This window comes from Takifugu rubripes, chromosome 2, assembly GCF_901000725.2.
Source record: "Takifugu rubripes chromosome 2, fTakRub1.2, whole genome shotgun sequence".
Classification (NCBI taxonomy): domain Eukaryota; kingdom Metazoa; phylum Chordata; class Actinopteri; order Tetraodontiformes; family Tetraodontidae; genus Takifugu; species Takifugu rubripes.
The window spans coordinates 4,389,488-4,407,952 of record NC_042286.1 but is presented as its reverse complement, the minus strand read 5'-3'; the positions used below and the strand labels follow the sequence as shown (position 1 = coordinate 4,407,952).

Here is an 18,465-nt window from a genome sequence, read left to right as displayed (position 1 = left end):
GTGTTGTGGTGCAGCTCAGTCATGGATTCAGCAGGGCGTGTCACCCTAAAAATGGCTCCAAATAAAGCTAGCTTCTCGGTTTAACTTGCCCAAGATATTCTGTTGTGTTTCATGACTTTCCCGTGAGTGTCCGACAATCTGGAGACTAAAGTGAGTGATTAATTCTTCAGGGTTAGCACGTATCATAACGACAGATGTTAAAAGAGGTTCCAGATGGAGAACCCGATCTTCAGAGCAGGTCCTCGGCTCTGCCTTTATGATCACCTCCCAAAACTACACCGCTGATTAAAGCAGCCTGACGGACAACCGTTTCTGACGTTTGAGGGAAACTGCAGGAATAGCTCTTAACCTGGTCTCAGACGATCCCCCACAATCGTCCAGATGATGATTCACTCCAGTTGTGAAGCTCCTTGTGGCGGTTGAGCAACTTTTGAGCCCGCCTGCTAAACCTGCCCGCAGGCAGACGCCATTAAATTACTGTTATTAAAATCTAGAAGCTGGACTTGTTAAGGAAGGGAACCACACGAGGCATGTGCAGAATTATATATATATATATGTATATATATATATACATATATATATATACATATATATATACATACATATCTATATCTATATATATATATATATATATATATATATATAGTCTTTATATATATATAGTCTTTATATATATATATATATATATATATATATATATATATATATATATATATATATGTATATATATATATGTACATATATATATATGTATATATAAAGACTACATTAGCCTGCTGGGACAGTTTTCAGAACAATTTAATGGATTAAACACTGTCAACATGCTATGCTAGCATGTTAGCACATCACTAAGGACCTGTTGGTGTTAGCATTTGCCACTGTTATTTGCAGCTGCTCCAACGTGTCAGACTGAATTGGTTAGAAATTACTAATCTAGTTTACAACTCCAAGAAAAGAGGGAAAAAAGTGACGCAGCAGAAGGGGCGGGGCTAAATAAGCCTAAAGTTTGTCTAAAGTTTTGTCTAAATCATCAGATCTGGGACAAATCTGCGAGTTTGCGCCGCAGTTTTAAAAGCACTTTTCAGCCTCTTTGTTGGGAAATAGTGTTGAAATTCCCACCATCACTCTCAGATGTGCAAAACTCTGTGTTTACGTCCCAAAATAAAAACCTCCGCCAGCTTTAATGCAATATCCTGCACAGCTCCTGTGCGCAGGGCAGGGTGGGGGTGGCCGTGGAGCTGCTGCGTGCGCGCGGGGAGGGGGGACGCGCTCCTGGAGAAATTTGATCCCGCAAAGGGCCCTTTAAAGGAATATAGGATGAGACGGATGAATGGAGCTGAGTGAGTCCCGCTGCTGTGCGCGCACTCACAGACCCGAGGACGGCCGCGGTGGCACCGGACATGAGGGAGGACTGAGCCCGCCCGAGGCTGCGCGTCGACCGGGAGAGGAAGGAGTTATGCGCCGGGCGCGAAGCAGCTGCCGGAGAAAAGGTCCGTGAGCCGGAGGAAGCCGAGCAGACGACGGAGTCAGGTAAAGTTGGAGAGACGGAGGGGGGGGGGTCGCAGGGGCTGGAGCGGCAGCTGGGGGGTATTTTTAAGAGATGTCTAAAGTCTGGCTCAGCCCGAGTTTTGCTGACCGGCTGTTTTAGGGTTGATTCCGCTGATCTGAGCGCGTCTGGCACACCTGTTTCCCGGGTCCATCAGAACCAGCTTGTTTGGGTCCGCACACGGATCATCGCGCGCGTAATTAGAGGTAAACTGAGTGTTTATTGCTGGCACACATGCGCACACTCATGCGTCAAATGGAGCAGTCAAAGCTGATCGTCCAGCACCCCCCCCCCCCCCCCCCCCCCCCCACGACATTTGCACGTCTTTCTACTGTTTCCCACCTCGGTCCAGAAGAATGCAGAGGCTGTGTTAAAGGCAGGCGCTGATAATGGTGGACAGGCTGAGGTCTGTCATTAACCTGAGCCGCAGAGGTGCATGCTGGGAAAAGTCAGGAGGAGAGGATGGAGAGGGTGGCAGAAAGTGAGAGGCGGAGGAAGACACTGTAGATAAGATAAAGGTGTGTGTGTGTGTGTGTGAGAGAAAGGTCAAGGAACCTGGGGTCCTACAGTTGTTGCTGTAAAATCGGACCAAAATAATGAGGCACTAATTCAGACAAAGGCCTGAGGCCCACCTGCCGGATCCGAGTGGACAGGGGTCACTTTGGCTACATACCCAGGGCCACAGAGGAGCCGGGGTCGTAGTTAACACACCCGCTGGACTCCTCGTGCACTTCTTCCTCTTGTTTGTGCACTCTGGGATCGGCCACGCTGATATAAATCAGCTCAATCCGACCCAGATTCATACGCACGTGCTCCCCTGCTGTTTTATTTTTTATTTTTTTACGAGGAGGAGTGGGGGGGGGGGGCCCGTGGCAGAAAGTAGGGGAATCCAAGCCGGACCCTCTCGGCAGAGACAACAACAGCGGCGGGGGGATTTGAAGCGTCTGGCGGGGATGATATCAGCGCAGCGCCTGATCACTTACATCACCGCAGCTGCGTGCTCAGCAGTGTGTCAGCCTGCGCGTGTGTCTGTTTCTAATCTTTATTCCTGCCTGCGTCTCCATCTGCGAGTGTCCGAGATTTACGAGCGGCCCAGGGAAGCGTGCGCTCCAGGATGTGCTGATGGAGGAGGCGCTGGTCCGTGCGGGGGCCTGGCTGGAGAGCCGTGCGTCCTCTCGGAAGCTCCTGCCTGCCCACCGTGGCGTCCTGCAAAATCTCACAGCTTGACGGAAACAGACAGAGCCCCCGTTCACCCCCTCTGGGTGGCCCAGAGACCAGCACGGTCTCGGGGAGCTTGTTTCCCACCCCAGCATCGGTATCGGGCCAGAAAAGCCTCTCCGGATCACGTGTAACAGCTGGAAAACTGTCATCTGCGCCTCTAAACCGCCCCACGATGGAAGGTTACGCTCTGACGGGGGAGAAAATGACGCCTCCAGTCTCAAGAAAAGCGTGACTCCCACACGCGCTGCTTCTGGAAGGTGGACCGGTGGTGGGGAGGCGACGTGGCCTCCCGGGCCTCACATCTGCGGGCTCACGTTCTGGACAGTGGTTGGTCGACCTCGGGTCCAACGAGGGTCGTCTGCTGTGCTCACAGCTCGTTTGCTCCCAGCTGCTGGGCTGAAAAGGTCACCGAAGAGGTCGGATTTTTTGCCCCGCCCTCACGCCGGGGGAGACGCCGTAGCTGGACCTGGGCTGCTCTGCGTGGGCACGGCGGTCGGCTGAGCGAAGCCTCCACATGCACGGCTGTAATTTGTTTGCTAGGCCTGTATTTATGAACATGCTAATTGCAGGGGGGCGCAGTTATAGTGGCTGGACTTTGAACGTCTGCTGTTCTGCTGACGCTGCCTGGCTGAAGTCTGAGTCTGGAGGACTTTTCCTCCCGTCTGTGGCTGCTTCTGTCTCCAGAACTGGGGCCTCAGTCTTTCTGAATGAGCGTCCCCTCAGAGGAGAAGAGAAAGACCCTCCTCAGGTAAAAATAACCCCGGCGTCCATGTTTCCCACATCGGCCACGCGGCTCATTCATCCTCACACATTCCTGACTCCTTTCTTCTGAGGCGAGCCCCCTCCTGTCCGGCCGTGATGGGACCGTCACGTAGAAAGACGCCATTGTGCCGCGCGGGCTCTCGTTTCAGCCGTGCCTTGTAATTAAGGAGGGCTTGCACGGCGAGGGAGGAGGGGGTCAGGGGCCGAGGCAGTGGGTTAGTAGGTAATTTGGCTAAAAAACAGAGCGCTGACCTGCTTTGTAGCGCAGCTCACACGCACGAACCCGACCCCCCCCCCGCCGACAGCCGGCCTCCCTGCTGGGGTTTTGTTCAGTGTGTGTGGGCATGTGGAGAGGCTGCGGACGGAGGGAGAATAGTTCCATCTGTGGCAGTCGTGAGCTGCCTTCCCCGTGAGGAAGTCATTCAGGACTCGTCATTAGCGCTCGCTTTACTCATTTCCTCGGTGAATCATGGGAAGTGCGGTCAGCCGAGGGGTCAAATCACGTATGTGTTAAGTGAAAACAGAAGATTAAACCTCCTCGGAAGGTCGAATCGAGCGCGATGACTCATCCAGAGGGCGAATTATTGTCTTCAGAGTGCGACCGTGACTGTGACTTGTTTTTTTTTTCCCCCTCCCTTTCAGTGTTAAATTCAGCTTCTCGCCATGGCTGACGTGCTGGAGAGCAGCGGAGGGTCAGGAGCTGTCAGGGCGGCGAGCGTGGACTGGCAGCAGCGCTGCGTCGCTCTGGAGATGCAGCTCCTGAGGTTCCGGATCCAGGCGGGGAAAATCAGAGAGCTGCTGGCGGAGAAGGTCAGATTCCAGGTTTCAGATTTTAACCCTTTTTTCTAGCTTCTCCGGATCAAAAATGTGGTTCTTTCTTCTCCTTTTTTAGCACCCAGCTCTGTTTATCTGCACTGTTATCTACACAGATGTTTCCACACAGAAATGAGTTTTTAAGGGTCGGGTGAACAGCTGGAGTTCTACTTTTTACACAGTAAATCAAAACCATGTGACTTTGTTTTGGTAAACCTTAACCTAGCGTGGCTAACAGTGTTATACCTGTTGTACCTGAACACCCGACAGCTCAGTAACCATGACAGGAGGCGGCGCCGTGCACTATAGACCTCCAGCTGCAGCTCATTTCCCCAACGTTGAACTGGGTTTACTGGAGGTCATAAATACTGATGAGAATACTTTTATTACAGCTTAAAAACAACAACAACAAACAAAAAGATGTGTAACCTTGCAAGTTTTCCTTTGTAACCACCTCCAGCTGCTGGTGGGGGGGCAACATTCCCGAGCCAGATGGGAAATGTAGTTTCTGTGGAGTTTGCGTATGAGGAGTGAGCCGAGCGTCAGAGCAGCGTTAGCCTTTTGGAGCTAATATTTTAAAAGCCCATCTCAGATTGGGAGAAGTTGTTTTCTTGTTGTTTAAACTGGTCAGAACCCTTTTGAACTCCAAAGCGGGCCAGGCTGCACCATATTCTGACCGAACGCTGCGTAGATTTTGGTGCCTCGTGGGATTATTTCTCATCTGGAGCACCAGGAGACAATTAAGAGCACGTGAATCAGTCCGAAAGGCGGGTGTGGGTGACAGCCTGCTGACACGTGTGCGCGGAGATAAGGGAGGACGCTCGGCCTCTCTGGCACCGGCTCAGTCCACTCATGCTGCGTCACTGGAGGCAGCCGACGCCAATATTCAAGATTTCAGCTCATTTTTGGTGCCTTCCTTCCAGTTTGGAAATAACCAGCAGCTGCCGGCCAAATGCTCGTAAATCTGCGGCTGCTGTAAATCCCGAACGAGCAGACGCTCGGGGAGTAATGAGCAGAGATGTGGAGAGTTCAGAGTCTTGGACCAGGGGAGGGAAACCAAGAAGAACCTCCTCCCGTGTGGACGGTCCCTGCAGGTTACGGTGGATGTCTGGACTCCAGCACGTGTCTCTTTCGCCTTCTTTGGAGGCTCTTTCGGAGCCGTTCCTGGTTCTGAAGCGCTGCGGCGGCTCGCTCGGCCAGCAGGATGTTTACAGTGCAAACATGACCCAGAGCCCCATGAGAGCAGGATGCCTCCCTGCTGCTCCTCTGTCAGGTCCTGTCAGACCTGCGTCCGTCACAGGAGGGATCCCGGGGAATTATCATCGATACAACAATGTGGCCCGGCGCTAACCCTCACACGCTCGGCTCTGTTTTGAAGGGAGGCTGGGGGTGGGGGTGGGGGTGGGGAGTCACTGCTGTTCTGTTATTGCTGTTTGGAAAGTCTGCTTCTCGCTCCTCGTCCCCTCTCTTGCCAAGTTAGGAGTGTTTTACGCATTGACCCACTTTGGCATGGAAAAACATGAGGAAAAAAAAAAGTTGATGTGGTTGCTTGTGTCATGGCGTTCATCCCCAGAGGTTGGGGGGGGGGGGGGGGGGGGGGGGTTGAGGGAGCCGTTTTTTATCGCCTGGGATTAGAAGTGATCCAGATACAGCTACTTTTACAGCTCCCAGAGCTGTCGGCCAATGTCGTTTGTCCTCAGATAAGCAAATTTACTTTCATTACTCCGATAATCTGATCCTGGACTAATCAGATTAAGCTCCTCCACAGAGTGGGGTCACTGCTCAGTGGGTTCAGGACATGTTTGGATCAGGACTTTCTCCCACCTCTGGTCTCTCTGTGTCCTGTTTGAGTCCAGTTCTTGTGGCTAATGGCCGAGCTAGAGTCGGTTTCAACCATCAGCTGTGCGGGCGGGTTAATGACCAACGTTAAGATCAACAGGTGGAGTTTATGTTTGACCGTCTGGGGGTCTTTTTACTTCCTCTCCTTTAATCTGAGCGCAGATGTGGCTCTTTTTCTGGTCCTGACACTGAACAGACAACATGTAGCTGTTGGGAAACCAAGGAGCTGCTGCTTTATCTGGTTTTGTGTTTCCCTGTGGAATCAAACCCCTGTGGAGCCCTTCGTAGTTCCTGTAGATAGTTCCAGGACCTGTGGACTCTTGAATGTTCAGCACTGCTGAATAAATAAGCAGGAACCTTCCTGGAATCCCAGAAAAACCACTAGCTTTGAGTTCTCCTAAATTCTTGATTGGCTTTTGAAAGTACCTGAGCAGACATTAAAGCATGTTTAGGCTCTTTTGTGCTAATCAATCCAGTGTCGATCTGAAGGCCTCGAGCCCGTCTCCTCTGCTGGAGGAGAGGTGGGACTGAAGACATCACAGCCTGGTTCAGCTTGGACGTGCTGGAGCTCAGACGTTCCGTGGTGCTCCTGCCGAGGCTCTGCAACACGCAGGGGGTCAACACGGGGAAATGTGAGACTCCTCAGGCACAGTGTCCAGAAGGCGACCCTGAGCTGGTGCTGCGGCCCGGCAGACGCTGCATTGCAGACATACCTGCGTCACGCCTGCTCAGCAACTGTTGGACTCTGCAGTTAGCAAACAGAGACGGACGGGGAGATAACCATTAGCCTCGCCTCATCTGCACCATATCTGATGGCCTGAAGGGGAATTCTGCGTTTCTATGGCAACGAGCAGGCTTGCAGATGAGAAAAGTACTTCACAGGGTGTCGGAGGACGACAGCGGTTGGACCTTAAAGACCAGGCGTCGTCTGGTTACTCACCACCAGCCGTTAGCACATGCTAATGTGGCTTCAAAGGAGCATTCGCACGGTGTGAGTGTTGAATTCTGGGAGGGGGGGGGCTTTATGAAGGTGACGAGTAGGCTGACAAAAAGAAACAAAAGGAAGGGAAACAAAGATGATGGGAGGAATTCAAATGGGTCTCTCAAGCAGAGTGAATCCATTAGTGTGTTTGTTCTCCTTTGACCTGGGTCACTGAGCTCCACAGAAGGGGACGCCCGTGTTGAACATGTGCACGTACGAGCATTCGGAGGTATTCGGTGCACGTGGGATGGGCGCGAGGGCCACTCGCAGATGTGTGCGTGCACGCAGGATGGTCGGTGTTAGCCTTTGGAAATGTGCGCAGGCATGCTGACACAAAAGGTGCTTGTGAGGAAACCGTGGCATTTTTATGGTGTTTGACCAGTGGACGTACTGGGAGACTGGTTCAAACTGGGAGACTGGTTCAAACTGGGAGACTGGTTCAAACTGGGAGACTGGTCCAAACTGGGGGACTGGTCCAAACTGGGAGACTGGTTCAAGCTGGGGGACTGGTTCAAGCTGGGGGACTGGTTCAAACTGGGAGACTGGTCCAAACTGGGGGACTGGTTCAAACTGGGAGACTGGTCCAAGTACATTTTGGAGTTGAGATGATGTGAGTAATATTGCCATGGAGGATCTCTCCTTTGGGATCCGATGCACTCAATCTCCTGTCTTTTATTCTGCTGGTTCCACCCTCGTTGGTGTCTTAATTAAGAGGTTCTTCTGTTTTCCAGATGCAGGAGCTGGAGCAGAGGGTGGTCGAGGCTGACCAGCGGGCGGAGAACGCTGAGAAACAGGTATTCAACTCTTCTCAGCCTGCTGCTGATGCAATAATCGGATTTTAAAAATGAACAGAAATTAAAAACACACCCAAAATGTTGCTTTGGCATCACAAATAACACCTACTGTCAGTACAACCACATATCAACTGTTGACTGGATGACTAATGCAGTTTACCTGAACCTAAAAAAAAAAAAATCAAAGGAAAATGAGGTATTGTCTGTTGTTTCATGTCTGAAACTTTTATCCGTAAATTGCTGCAGCTCCGGAATTCTTGGTTTTGTTTTGTCATAACTGCTACGTTGGTCTTTGATGGTGCTGAACAAAAGCTGGTGCGGGACATGTAATCTATCTCTTTTACTGTCGGGTTTATTCGCAGATTTGCTGTCATTACTGGCTCCTGCAGGCGTTAGCATAGCTGGTAATTTAGCGGTGAAAAAAGAACCTCAGAGCTTTTTTGCACTCTTTGTTTTGGGCTCATCCAAAGCTAGAAGTCACTTTAATTTCACACTTTGATTTCAGATCCATGCCATGGAAGAAAAGCTGAAATCCGCCAACATCCAAACCAGTGAATCGGAGAGCCTTTTGTACAGGAGGCATCAAGATCTGACCATCCAGGTTCAGGAAAAAGACGCCGCGATACAAAGATTAGAGACGCAGCTGGAAAAACAGGTAGCAGACCGAGAACAGAAATGTCCATTTATGTTCATAAAATGTGCTTTGGGATCATCCGCCGACTGTTTTCTCTGGTCTTCAGGTCTTAGTCAGAGCCCAGGAGGCTAAAGTTATTGAGGAGAAGGCGGCAAAGATTAAAGACTGGGTCACCTTGAAGCTTAAAGAGGTGAGATCACACGACCTTCAGCATGTCCAACAAGATGCGGTGTCTTAAGGTATCGCCCCAACCAGGTCGACGTGCTCACGGAATAGTAATAGCTTGAGTGGTTGATGTATTTTTGTGTCTTTGTTGCAGATGGAACAAGAGAACCAGCAGCTGAAAATGGCCAACCTGAAACAGACGGAACAGATAATGTTGTTGCAGGACAAACTACAAGGTGGACGCAGCCTTTCCTGGTCTTTCTGATCATATTTTAGAATAAGAGTCGGATTCTTCTGATCTGCAGAATTGTCTCCTTTCATCACTTTGATCTCTTTGGTCTTCCTTCTTTGACGCTTGTCCGCAGCACTTCTGGAGAAAGCCTCCGCCTCTGGATCTCCCGCCACCTCTCCTGGAGCGGATACGCACCTGGTGCCCAGCAGTCCGATCTTTCCCCCCAGCTGCCCCGGCACTCCGCCTGCGCAGGATGACGGCTGGAGGCAGACCTGCCCCCGGGGGGCCAGAACCTCTCCGGCAGGTGAGCTGCCTTTGATTTGTTGTCTTGGATTTTAGGATCAGGAAGCTTTTAAACCGTCGGTTTACACCAATATGGCAACTTCCCCAGACTCTAGACAGAAAACGTAATCATTTTTGTTTTCAGGTATGGAAAAAGTTCCCATGTGGCAGCAAATATGATATTAAATGTAATGATCCTCCTCAGATGTGAAAAAGACGCTGGAACATTCCTCTAAGGGGATTTGCCTCGGAGACCTCGCGGCCCAAGATGCTCCGCTGTGGACCAGGGAGGGCCTCAGTAGTCCAGTTTCTATTTGCAGACCCGAGCCCTCGATGAGTCCAGAGTGTCCCTTGGGGGGCTTTGACAGAGACACCTCGTCTGATGAGCTCAATGACAAGTTCCGCTCCCAGTGCCTGCACTCTTCCACATCGTCCTCATCTTCCTCCTCAGCCTATGAGATGGCCCATGGACCAAGTTCCCCCGAGCCCACCATCAGATTGACATCCCTGTCGCGCTCCCCGTCAACCAACAACCCATTCCCAAACGTTCCGGTTCAACAGTCGGGCGCCAGCATGACACTCCCAAAAGTCCGGACCCCGCTCACCCCCAGAGACAGCATCCAACTGGTCAAGAAGCACTACAGCCAACCGCAGCCCAGCCTGGACCGGCTCCATCCGCTCAACGCTAACGCTAACGCAGACGTCACGACAGCGTCCTCCACCTCCTCCACCCTGAAGAGCACGGGCACCGCCACCGTGGCCTTCTCGCAGGTCATAGAGGAAACAGACATCGACGATGGGCTGTCTGACAGCATGGACGGGGTGGTGGAGGGTACGGGACTAGAACCACTCAGGGACGGAGTCTCTTTTGTGGGACTCGCTGAGGAACTGGAGCGGCTGGATCCTGAATCTCTGAAGCCACCGACACCTCCTTTACACCGCTTCCCTTCATGGGTAAACGCGCCCCAACAAGTTCAGCTAGTGAAGCTTTGGACAGTATTCTGTCGCCCATTCAGCATGTTAGCCTTTATAATAAATATTTGATTTACTTCACGGATCTCTGCAGGAGAGCCGGATCTATGCGGTGGCTAAATCAGGAATGAGAGTATCAGAAGCTGAACCTGGAGCCAGGAGCCCCGGACAGGGTGGGTCCCCCCACTGTTACAACCATTCTTAGGCACATTTCCTGAAAACAATGCCTCGGTGGGTGTTAAGGTTTAGGTTGTGATGTGGAAGCAGCAGAAGAGGCCGAGCAAACGCCGTTTCTCCTCTCAATCATAGCATCCAGCGCTACGCACACAGACACACAAATCAGAAGCAGCGGCCACCTGTCTACTTTTGTATTTTAAGTATCGCAACAGTCTAAACTGATGTTGTCGGGGGGTCCGATCCGCACTGGAGACGACCGTGAAGAGGAGCGGTTCCTGTGAAGTTCCTGCCCCCGGTGGAAACGTGACTATTGTTAGCAGCAGCACGGTCGCTATCTGTTGGGAATTCTGCTGCTGCTGCTAAGCAGCTGTGAAGGTGTGCGGTTGCTTCTGGATCTGTCATTGCCTCATTTGATGTCACTTCCTTTGGCCCGAGGCTCCAGACACACCTTCACAGGTGTGTGCCCCCCCCCCAGCTCTTCCCCTCTTCCCCAACCCGGTGGTGAAAATAGAAGGAGGCTCAGAGGAGCTGACAGAGAGGCTGCTTTTTAATCAGCTGTGATGAAAGAACCGGGCCTGGCTGTAATTACTGCTGTGCGTTCTGTTCCGACATCATCCATTATGTCAGGATGCAGACGGCGAGCTCTGACAGCAACGGCGGCCAGCACGGCCCCTGTTGTGGATTAACCTCGCCGCTTCTTCAGCTTCCTCTTGGCTTTAAACCTTTCTGCAGCATCTGGGTCTGGTCGCTGCTTCGCAGCTTCTGGCCTTTTCTGGCTCTCATACACTTCATTCCATTACTGGATCAGCAGTGTCCCGTCTGTCCCGCAGGGTCCAGCTTACCTCAGTATTCGACGACGGGCCCGTTCAGTCCGCTGATCTATAAGAACATCAGCGTTCCGGTCTACACCACGCTGAAGGGGGTGAGCGATGTTTGACGCTGGAGGTGCGTGAGCTGCGTGTTCTCCTGCGACTTCATGAGCTGGCGTTTTGTTTCAGAGAGCCACTCAGATCAGCAGCGTGCCGCTGCCCGATGACGAGTCTGGGTCTGAGGACGACAGCAGCTCCCTGGCCAGTTTACGGACCTCCATCATCAGCCCGGACAAGAAGGGAAGTGTCCCGGGAAGCCCGCGAGCTGTCAAACGAGGTGAAGACATTCAGGGAAAATCGAATACGGACGGGATTAGAACCTTGAACTCACTGCAGAGCCATAGGTGCATGCTCTCCCCAACCCCCATTTTGGACCTCCTCTCTATTTTCTAGGTGTGTCCATGTCCTCCATCAGCTCAGAGAGTGATTATGCCATTCCTCCTGACGCCTACTCTATGGACAGCGACTACTCGGAGCCGGAGCATAAGGTCCTGCGCACCTCCTCTTACTCCTGCGAGAGCGCCGGACCTGTGAGTGCAGCCAGAACTCCACAGCTGAACACACGCTGCAGCTGTGTCTGACTCCATTTTGTCCCGTCGGCGCCCGCAGGAGGTGCTGGAGAAGTCTGGGTACCTGCTGAAGATGGGGAATCGGGTCAAGGCCTGGAAGCGGCGCTGGTTCATCCTGAGGAACGGAGAGATCCTCTACTACAAATCGCCGGTGAGCTTGAATCCCTCTCAGCCGGCCAGCCGGCCCGTTTCTGGTCAGGCTGTGATTCCGGTGTGCTTCGCTGTGTTCAGAGTGACGTCATCCGTAAACCGCAGGGGCAGATTGAGCTGAACTCCTGCTGTCGCATCGTACGTGGAGAAGGAGCACAGACGTTTCAGGTAGTTCATCTCTGTCCCAGAGATCGGCAGCAGCAGCAGCAGAGCTTCCGGGCTCTCCTGGAGCTGATTCTGATCTCCAACACTAGGATGCTATCTCACTTGGCCCGGCTCAGCATTTTTCCCATATTTTCTTCCCCTTTGGGTTAATCAGCTGATTACTGAGAAGAAGACCTTCTACCTGACCGCTGACTCACCCAATATCCTGGAGGACTGGATCAGGGTTCTGCAGAACATCATCAAAGTCCAGGCCAGCGGCCCGCTGACGGTGGAGGCCTCTGCCAAGCCCACCATCCGGGGTTGGCTCACAAAGGTAAAGACACAGAGGGGTCACCCACCGACCTGGACAAGCTGAATTTAACATTTTAGCTGCTTAAAAGTCACATGAATTCATGAATTGGTGCCATATTCATGTCGGTAGCCTCCTACGGGTTGGAGGGTTTTCATGTTTTAGCTGGAGCGGCTTCCATCTGTTGAGGAATCTCATCCTCCTTATCTGACTTCCACTCTGAGATAAGGATGAGCCAGACTTTCCCGCTGAGGCAGATAGCAGAAAGGCTGCAGATGGAGGTGTCTGTCGCCAGGGTGGGGAAGGTTCTGGGGAGCACGTCGGGACAGGGCTCTGAATGCTCGAAAGCCTGCGTCACGGTGACGGGTGTGAGGGGCCTCTGACAGCCTCGGTCTGAGCCGATGGAGCCCCCGTCTCCTCCGCACCTCCCCCACCACCACTGAGATGACAGCATCGCCGTTCAGTGCTGTTGACCCTTTTGAGGATCCTTTTACATTTGTTTTGGTCTGTGAAGTGGCCCCTAAATGAGCCTCACATCTGATTGGTGGCTTTCTTCTCCCAGGTCAAACACGGACACTCTAAGCTGGTCTGGTGCTCTTTGGTCGGAAAAGTCTTCAGCTACTACCGAATCCAGGAAGACAAGGTCCATCAACTCAAGCTAGCCTTTCATTCAGTGATATCTGGAACTGTCCTGATCACACGTGGCCTTTCTACGTCTTAGTTGCCTCTGGGGCAGCTGCAGATGCGCGAGGCCTCCGTACAGGAAGTGGATCGCTCCTGCGATTCGGACGAGGACTACGAGACGGGCAGCCGTGGCTTCCTGTCCTCTCACTGCACACTGGTGGTGAAGCCCAGAGACCAGAGTCCTACTTACCTGCTCATCGGCACCAGGCAGGAGAAGGTACCCAATGGGAGTATTCTGTTGAATACACGATGGGCTGTGTGTTTACGGGGGTCTCTCACACACAGGACACGTGGTTGTACCACCTGATGGTGGCAGCGGGCAGCAGCGCCACCTTCAATGTGGGCACAGAGTACGAGCGGCTCATCGGGACACTCCTGGATGCTGACGGAGACCCAGGTGAAAACACAGTGTTTAGAGCTGAGGGCTCCCAGCAGCTACGTGTTATTTTGATCCTCAGACAGCTTTAATCCAGGCTGCAGACTGTGTTTACGACTGGAGCAGCATGTGTGAAGCCGCCTCAGCTGTTGAGTCATTTGAAACTGGTCTTTTATGTGTGTGTTCCCCTTTTCCCAGAATCGGCCTTGTGGAGGAGCGAGGCCTTGAGTTTCTGTAAGGAGGGTCTGCGCTCGCCTCTCACCACGCTGCCCTCTGAAGCTCTGCAGACCGAGGCTCTCAAGCTTTTCAAGGTCAGTCTTGGCGGCGCCCGTCTGTTCTCATCCCTTCCCCGTCGCTGTCTGCTTCTCATGGGGAGGGCCTGCAGGAAGCATCTTCTGCCCTCCTTTGCTCCTTCCAAACCGAATCCCGTTTTGTCCCGTTTCCTGTCCTAATCAAAGCTCGGGCTCATTAAAAGTGCGGAGGAGAGATAATGCTGTAGATTAGCTGCCGACTGTTGCTGTGGTTTACAAACGATGTGAGAGGAGCCTCTTTAGAGAGGGAGGCTAGGACCTTCAGACCAGCAGAGACCCAGCAAAGAGAATGATGTCAATCATTCTCTTTATTTTCTGTTTTGTGCCCACCCAAAAGCACCCCCCTCCCCTGGCAGACCCGTCCTGGCTGCAGCTTTGAAAACTTGAATGGGTCGGCCTTCTTTGACCAGCCGGCCTTAAAAAACCCCAAACAAACACAAAGAATGTGAATGAATGGATGTGACATGCTGTTCAAGCTCCACTTCAGACCTTTGAAGTTTTAATGAATCTGACCACTGACGAAAAGTCCTCTCGTCTGTTTCCCGGCCGACCAGAACAAAGGTTGCGCCCGAAATAATTGCGGACGCATTCAGGGTCCACACTGACCCACTTTCTTTCCTGTTAAACTCAGTTTATCATCCGATGCTCCTGAACTCTCGCAGGTTAATTTTAATCCGCAGACGCTGATAAATGCGTGTTTCTATCTCCCCCTGCTGGCAGAGACGTGTAACTGTACCTTTTTCCGCAGTCCTGTCAGCTCTTCATCAACGTGCTGGTGGAGTCTCCCTCTGTTGATTACCACACCTCACTGGCCCAGAATGCCTTGCAGGTGTGCCTGACGCACCCGGAGCTCCAGAATGAGATGTACTGTCAGCTCATCAAGCAGACCAACCAGAGGATGCCGCACAACTACTCCCTGACACAGGTAAGGAAACCCACAAGTGTGTTGTTTTATTTACACACCTGAGGATTTATCCTAAAATGGATTGTCTTTAATTTCCCGCAGTGCTGGCAGCTGCTGTCCCTGTGCGTCGCTCTCTTCCTTCCCCAACAACATTTCCTGTGGTACCTGAAACAGTACCTGCAACGCAACGCAGACCCAAGGTGAGCCGCCAAAAATCTCATTCCCGAGGTACCATACCCACTCTCGTTCCACTTCCGTCCTCCCAGGAGCGAGGTGGGGAAGTATGCCGTGTACTGCCAGAGGTCCGTGGAGCGGACGCTCACCAACGGGGAGCGGGAGGCCAGACCTTCGCGTATGGAGATCGTCTCCATCCTGCTGAGGAACCCGTACCACCACTCGTTGCCGTTCAGCATCCCAGTGCATTTCATGAACAGCACCTACCAGGTTCGCCTCTTCCAACCGCGTGATTGGACAGAAACTACAGGAGGTTCTAACAAAATGTTCACAGCATAGTTTGAGGGAAGAAAAGCAGGCAGTGGGATCCAGACCGGCTGAGGCTCTGCTGGCTCGGGCTGCTGCGTCTGTCAGGCTTTCATGGAAGGTTCCTACCGCCTCTAAATGTCCTCTCGACAGGCCGTAAAATGGACTGTGAGGAGTTCTGGCTCCTGGTGAGCTCCGGCCCATCGTTTAACGAGTCAAGCTGGGTGTTCTGGATCTTACATTATCATCTCCTGGGGACCTGGAACCAGAACAGCAGTCTGTCTGGCCTTGGCTGCCTCTTAAGCTACTGGACACGCTCAGTCTGCAGTTCTGCAGGTTAAAGTTGTCCCAGTCTGGGCTGGACCCACTGAAAGTTCTCTGGTTTCTCACACAGGTGGTGGGTTTCGACGGCTCCACCACGGTGGAGGAGTTCCTCCACACGCTGAACCAGAGGATCGGTGTCAGGAAGCCTCAGCTCTCTGGATTTGCCCTGTTCACCGATCACCCGTCCGGCAAAGAACCGGAACACTGTCTACAGCCGTCTGCCAAGGTGAGGGAGCGGGTCACCGATCTGAGGTTCCTGTGGTGCCTTTATCCAATTCTGAGTTAAATACGGCATCTTTACCCTGCAATTTAATTCCACCCAGTCATAATAAAACTGGTGCTGTCGCTCCATTTTCATTTTGGGTTCTGAAAAGTTTCCATTTTCTTGGACGAGCTCATCAGAACAGTGAAAGTCTCCTTTTAGAGCTCTAAAACAAACTCTTTTGTGCTACTAACCTGCTGATGCAGCCAGAATATTGCAAACACTGCACGGAGATTGATTCCACCTGTTTTGCCAGATTTGTGATGTCATTTCCAAGTGGGAGCAGGCCCTGAAAGAACTGCATCCTGGGAAAAACGAGGGGACTCGGATCGTACGGCTAACATATAAAAGCAGGTAGATATTGTTTCCTTCACCAGCTTCTACGATCCCAGCGGACCGAGCTTCACCGTCTACGTGTGTGCAGGCTGTGTTTTAGAGCTCAGGTGAAAGGAGAAACGGAGCGAGAGCGCCTCCTGCTGGCCTACCAGGTGAACGACGAGGTCCAGCAGGGCCACTTTCCTGTCAACAAAGAGCTGGCTCTGGAGGTGGCTGCTCTCCTGGCACAGGTGAAGCTGTTAGCTCAGAGTTCAGATTTCATCCCACTCTTCAACATGTAAATGTGTCTGGAGAACCAGATTTGTGTGTGTCCATATCCAACACCATATCTCCAGTGAGATCAAACCCAGGAGGGGGCTGTAAACAGTCACCGCGTGGCCCAAACAAGCTCTACCTGCTCTTGCTTCAGGTGGAACACGGCGATCTGGAGAAACCTGCTGCCGCCTCCCCTCAGCCCAAGTCTCAGCTGCTCCTGCTGCAGGTCTTGGATCGCTTCTACCCCAAACGCTACAGACAGGACTGCGCCCCGGAGCAGCTCAGGTGAACCACAGCAGGGATCCCCCTGTCCTCCTGGGATGGTGCGCAACCCTCCTGGGAGAGCTGTGACCCTGCAACCTTCTCACTTTTCAGAGATCTCGCCGAGCGTCTGGCTAACAAGTGGTCCATGCTACGTGGGTGCAGCGCGTCCGAGTGTGTGAGGATCTATCTGACGGTGGCTCGGAAATGGCCCCTGTTCGGAGCCAAGCTCTACAGCGCCAAGGTAACGGGGAGACGGAGACTTCCCTGACAAAAACTTAGACCTTTACTCAGAGGGATGGTGCCTGTAGAGTCACCCGTCTCCCTTCATCCTGTTTGCAGCCCGTTCCGCCGTCTTCTGTTGAGCAGACCCAGGTGTGGCTGGCGGTCAACGAGGACGGGCTGTGCGTGCTCGACTTTACCATGGTGGGTGGAGCACAGGCCTCCGTCCAGCTGAGGTTCCTGGGAATTATGTCACGCTTCTTCACATTGTGTCTTTGCTTCCCAGAACACGCTGTTCACATATCCCTACCAGTGTGTGGTCACCTTTGGCGGTTGCCGTGACGACTTCATGGTGGTCACCAGCCAGCAGGGAGAGCCTGGTGTCGGGAGGAGGGGCGTGGAGAAGCTGGTGTTTGCGATGGCGAAACCAAAGGTGGGTTAATCTAACGCACCTGCAGAACAGCAAGCAGCACTTTAACAATGCCCAGACTGGTTAATGCTGCTCTGATCCGGCCCCAGATTCTGGAGCTGACCCTGCTCATGGCCGACTACATGAACCACTGGAACCCCGGCGTCTCACCCGCCTCGCACAAGCCGGGGGGGCAACACTGGGACATGGACGGCAGACATTTTCCCGCTATGAACTACACCACCAAGGGCCCCACGCTGCTGTGAGCAACAGGCGGGAGAGGGGCCTCCGGGACCGTGCAGGCTGCAGGGCTGGGTCTTGATACCTGTTTTACTAATTTTGGGGGGTTATGGGGGCTCAGCCTGACCTTTGTGCTCGACCCCAGAACCTTGACTCTCACAAACAACCTCATGTATTTAACGTCAAATAGAGCCTCGAGTGGCGGCAAAGCAGCAGCCATGAAATCTGAATTTGGTTGAATCCAGCTCTCCGTATCTTCTGGGTGGTCGGGGAGGCTTTTTTTAAAAAAAAAGAGAAATTAGGCTCATTATGGGATGTTTTCTAATCTTATTATATTTTTGTAGGGGGGTCAGTTATAATCTAGAAACAAGTCAAATAAAGGTGGCGTTTACTTCTCTCAGATCACATGTTAATATTGATATGACGAAGATCTACAGAGTCCGGTTCTGTGGTTTATGGTACATTAGAGTCCAGTACTAGTTTATGGTGCAATACTGTAGTTTATGGTACTGTAGTTTACAGTGGAATACAGTAGAGTGTATTGTGGTACTTGTTCTGCATAGTTCATCGGTGAATTTTGCAGATTAGGACATCACGATCAACTCAGCGGATCAGTAAAACTCAATTAGTTTTAACCTTTTTGGATCAAACCACTGTCTTCATAGTGTCCACTTTATTTATTTCACTCATAATATCGTCTTTCTTTTCATTCAAAACCAGTTTAAAGTACCACGGCTTTCCCATTTTAGTGGTGCCAGTTTAATTTAAGAGCAGATGTTTGATTACTGTATCTGTGTGAAGTTTTACAGATGTTGAGCAATAATGTCCTTATATAACAGGTGGGTGAGAGATAATAAATATGTTTTCTGTAATTGGGTGTTTTTACTCTGTTTTCACACTGCAACAAAGCAACAAAGCTTTTCAGAATAAACTCAGTTCA

General features: G+C 52.0%; 1 protein-coding gene across 2 annotated transcripts; it reads left to right on the top strand.

Moving 5' to 3' along the window:
- Nucleotides 1-1,239: 1,239 nt before the first annotated feature.
- Nucleotides 1,240-18,397, top strand: plekhh1 (pleckstrin homology domain containing, family H (with MyTH4 domain) member 1). Of its 2 annotated transcripts, XM_029832818.1 has the most exons (31): nt 1,240-1,530; nt 3,337-3,515; nt 4,172-4,339; nt 7,895-7,957; nt 8,463-8,612; nt 8,698-8,781; nt 8,911-8,992; nt 9,122-9,292; nt 9,476-10,224; nt 10,337-10,415; nt 11,250-11,341; nt 11,418-11,565; nt 11,682-11,818; nt 11,898-12,008; nt 12,089-12,175; nt 12,327-12,485; nt 13,024-13,104; nt 13,183-13,362; nt 13,431-13,542; nt 13,720-13,832; nt 14,581-14,757; nt 14,839-14,936; nt 15,003-15,180; nt 15,611-15,766; nt 16,059-16,156; nt 16,227-16,368; nt 16,548-16,678; nt 16,769-16,898; nt 16,997-17,080; nt 17,163-17,309; nt 17,396-18,397. In XM_029832818.1, the coding sequence occupies exons 3-31, from the start codon at nt 4,193-4,195 to the stop codon at nt 17,549-17,551; spliced, it is 4,242 nt and encodes a 1,413-aa protein (XP_029688678.1). In that variant the 5' UTR covers nt 1,240-1,530; nt 3,337-3,515; nt 4,172-4,192; the 3' UTR covers nt 17,552-18,397. The 2 variants fall into 2 exon arrangements, with proteins under 2 accessions (XP_029688678.1, XP_003962303.1); XM_003962254.3 differs by lacking the exon at nt 3,337-3,515.
- Nucleotides 18,398-18,465: the final 68 nt, after the last annotated feature.

What these genes read in the sequence shown, in the direction of transcription:
- plekhh1 (XM_003962254.3), top strand. Translation starts at nt 4,193, where the DNA reads ATGGCTGACGTGCTGGAGAGCAGCGGAGGGTCAGGAGCTGTCAGGGCG. An exon ending in GTTGCAGGACAAACTACAAG is followed by an intron (nt 8,993 to 9,121) that starts GTGGACGCAGCC and finishes GCTTGTCCGCAG; the next exon opens with CACTTCTGGAGAAAGCCTCC. An exon ending in GCGTGCTCGACTTTACCATG is followed by an intron (nt 17,081 to 17,162) that starts GTGGGTGGAGCA and finishes TTTGCTTCCCAG; the next exon opens with AACACGCTGTTCACATATCC.